Here is a 4,257-nt window from a genome sequence, read left to right on the forward strand (position 1 = left end):
TAAAAGGAAGATAATTCTTGAATCCTATGAAATAGAATCCTGAATAATGAAGTATTTAAAGCTGTGAACAATTGATGTGTGGGGTGTTGTAAAATTCTATCGTATTTTCTTAAATCCAAATTAGGAAAAGAGGATTTCGCGGAAATTGTGATAAATATATGTATTTTATCTACACTGTACGTGAAAGGTAACCAGTAATTATTACAATGTGCCATTTTTTTGGTTTAGGGAAGAATTCATTATCAATCACCGGCCGATACAGACCCTTTGACGCGCTTTCCTGAGTCGATGAAGGTAATAATATTGTTGCTTTCAGATGTGTCAGCTTGTTACTCTCATTAATGCATGTACTATTGATGCATACGACAGCTTATGTTGCATACCAAGACATTGTGTTTACCAGTACTGATCAAATTAAACTCCGGTAAGGGGTCAGAATATGTGGTTTCATAACAAATCAGTGCATTACAACGATAGCTGGAATAGCTTACTAAATCACGTTCAAACATTAGTCAAAAGTACGTACCATTCATTCAACGAGTGGGAAAACATCTAATGTCTATAGATTACTCCGATGTTCTTTTTTACGATCATAAGATAGTAAAATAGTATTTTATTTATCAATCTACCTACACTAATATCTGCTGGAAATGTAATATATCTAGCGTATACGATATTTGGCGGAAATTCATTTTTCAATTAGTTAGTGTATGAAAGGTGAAGATAACGAACAGTGATCAATATCACAACTCCTATAAGCAATACAAAATTGAGAGTTGGGCAATCACGGACCCCTGGACACACCAGAGGTGGGATCAGGTGCCTAGAAGGAGTAAGCATCCCCTGTGTACATGTATTTGATTTAGCGCTTTCTAAATGTGCTATATGAAATATATATACGCAAGACATTTAGCGAACTACTTGCTTTTATGGTATCTGCTTTCCGCGAAATCCGCTAAATACAATACACAGCCAACTATTATACGTTTACAGTATTTTATATCCTCATCAGAACTTACTTTTTATTGTAGGGTGAAGACTCGAATCAAACCTTTCCATCTTTATTTCGAGTTCTTCAAGCCTTGTTCTTGTATGCTCATCAAACATTAGAACTACACAACGAAATGGGTTTGAACACTGGCTCTCAAATACGACTACAAAGTATCAAACGACTCTTGGTACATATCATGTGCAGGGTGTACAAGATAGAGGATATTCCGAGTGGGACGCAGATACGAGGTGTTTGTCTAAGTACTCACCCAATGCATACACAGTCAATTTTAGGAATGTTTGACAGGATGCTAGGACAAGTTTATATCAGAAAAAGGCGAAAACGAAGCTACAGGACTAAAGTGTTCCGGGATGGAAAACAGAAATCTGGAAAAGTGAGGAACAGGAGTAAAACATCGGGATGATTTGTATAGTAATGACTGTAACCCAAAGTAAATGTGTTCAACGTTTTCCCCATCATTTTTTAAAATCCATATTGATTTGTGTGTTGTATATATTACATTTTTCCTTTGTATTTTTGTGCCTTGTAATATGAAGGATAACTGCCGAACTTTTTTATGCCTATGTGATTAAATCACATCAATGGTTTGTTTAGTTTTTATACATGTTTAAAATATTTATTATTCTTTGGATCAAAATAAAAATGTATTTCTTGTACGCTAGTATGTTTCATTTTCTATCTGTTTTCTATTGATCTGAGTATATTCAACTCTACCACAGTTATAGTATTTTCTAAATCAATTGTGAATTACTGATACATTCCAAAAATTAAGATTGAAGATAAAAAGTTTACATTCTTGCAAAGGGCTAAACGTGTACTTTTAAGTTTATATTTTGAATGAAATTCCACTCATTTCAGCAAAATAATTTGTCCTTCACGATCCTGTGGTCTGTATACTTCACAACATTGTTAAACATTTCATTGAAAAAAAAAATCCAGCTTGCTAGTTTCATATGCTTCTGTAGAAAAAGGGAAGTTTTTGTTCATTTTTGCGCGGGACGTTCATATTTCAGTATTGTAAGCGCATACCAAACAACATCGGTTAACCGCAGTTAGATAGCTAGGATCGTGTACAGATGAATTTGTGCTATCATGTGTTACTCGGTTTATAAGGTGTGATTGTCGACACCACTTAGTCCCTTCGTCTGTCGATCACACCTAACGTTAACAAGGGATACGATTTTTAAACTGAGTTAACATGCGTATTCTACATGTCATTGAATATTACTACAGGCGGCACATATTTTTCGGTTCCCCAGTGGACAGTGCTGTTCACACCCTAGATCTGACAGACCTACCTTAAATAATGAAGCAATATCAAACAAAGGAATTGTTAACATTCCCTCAATAAGATTTATATACGTCCCCGAACTTTCTGTTTCGCAGTCTCTTATAAACAAAACGTAAATACGTGATAAATTTACAAAATTTTCAGCATCCTTCTTTTCTACTTTGATTTATTCAACAAAAGACACACAGGCCTTATCGGTCACCTGAGTACTAATTAGAACAATCACTAGTCCACATGCCTTATTAGTCACCTGAGTACTAGTTAAAACAATCACTAGTCCACAGGCCTTGTCGGTCACCTGAGTACTAGTTAAAACAATCACGAGTTCACAGGCCTTATCGGTCACCTGGGTACTAGTTAAAACAATCACTAGTCCACAGTCCTTATCGGTCACCTGAGTACTAGTTAAAACAATTACTAGTCCACAAGCCTTATCGGTCATCCGAGTACTAGTTAAAACAATCACAAGTCCACAGGCCTTATCGGTCACCCGAGTACTAGTTAAAACAATTACTAGTCCACAAGCCTTATCGGTCATCCGAGTACTAGTTAAAACAATCACTAGTCCACAGGCCTTATCAGTCACCTGAGTACTAGTTAAAACAATCACGAGTTCACAGGCCTTATCGGTCACCTGAGTACTAGTTAAAACAATCACTAGTCCACAGGCCTTATCGGTCACCTGAGTACTAGTTAAAACAATCACTAGTCCACAGGCCTTATCAGTCACCTGAGTACTAGTTAAAACAATCACTAGTCCACAGGCCTTATCGGTCACCTGAGTACTAGTTAAAACAATCGCTAGTCCACAGGCCTTATCGGTCACCTGAGTACTAGTTAAAACAATCACTAATCCACAGGCCTTATCGGTCACCTGGGTACTAGTTAAAACAATCACTAGTCCACAGGCCTTATCGGTCATCCGAGTACTAGTTAAAACAATCACTAGTCCACAGGCCTTATCGGTCATCCGAGTACTAGTTAAAACAATCACTAATCCACAGGCCTTATCGGTCACCTGAGTACTAGTTAAAACAATCACTAATCCACAGGCCTTATCGGTCACCTGAGTACTAGTTAAAACAATCACTAATCCGCAGGCCTTATCGGTCACCCGAGTACTAATTAGAACAATCACTAGTCCACATGCCTTATCAGTCACCTGAGTACTAGTTAAAACAATCACTAGTCCACAGGCCTTATCGGTCACCCGAGTACTAATTAGAACAATCACTAGTCCACATGCCTTATCAGTCACTTGAGTACTAGTTAAAACAATCACTAGTCCACGGGCCTTATTGGTCACCTGGGTACTAGTTAAAACATTCACTAGTCCAAAGGCTTTATCGGTCACTTGAATACTAGTTAAAACAATCACTAGTCCACAGCCTTATCGATCACTTGAGTACTAGTTAAAACAATCACTAATCCACAGGCCTTATCGGTCATCTGAGTACTAGTTAAAACAATCGTTAACCCAAAGGCCTCATCGGTCACTTGAATACTAGTTAAAACAATCGCTATAGTCCACAGGCCTTATCGGTCACCTGAGTACTAGTTAAAACAATAACTAGTTCACAGGCCTTACCGGTCACCTGAGTACTACTTAAAACAATCACTAGTTCACAGGCCTTACCGGTCACCTGAGTACTATTTAAAACAATCACTAGTTCACAGGCCTTACCGGTCACCTGCGTACTAGTCAAACAATCACTCATACATAAGGGAGATAACTTCAATGATAAATTAAAAATAAAAACACACATTAAAATAACACCCTCAAAACCACCTTTATACTATTCATATGGCCAGCGATATTTTAATATTATTTATTTTAAATAATGATCTTTATCATAAAAACATCATTGCCTCTCCAAATTGTATTTATGTAATACCCATTTAATGTTGATCACAGAAAAATGTTGCTCTGATCCCAACAGTAAGACAGACAATA

The 4,257-nt window shown here is 37.0% G+C and overlaps 1 protein-coding gene across 1 annotated transcript; it reads left to right on the top strand.

Annotated features, from left to right (window-relative positions):
* LOC125667673 (uncharacterized) lies at nt 1-1,668 on the top strand. Its single transcript, XM_056149009.1, has 2 exons — nt 1-294; nt 1,032-1,668. Exons 1-2 carry the CDS (start codon nt 289-291, stop codon nt 1,413-1,415), a joined length of 390 nt encoding a protein of 129 aa, XP_056004984.1. The 5' UTR covers nt 1-288; the 3' UTR covers nt 1,416-1,668.
* Nucleotides 1,669-4,257: the final 2,589 nt, after the last annotated feature.

This window comes from Ostrea edulis, chromosome 9 (assembly GCF_947568905.1).
Source record: "Ostrea edulis chromosome 9, xbOstEdul1.1, whole genome shotgun sequence".
NCBI lineage: Eukaryota > Metazoa > Mollusca > Bivalvia > Ostreida > Ostreidae > Ostrea > Ostrea edulis.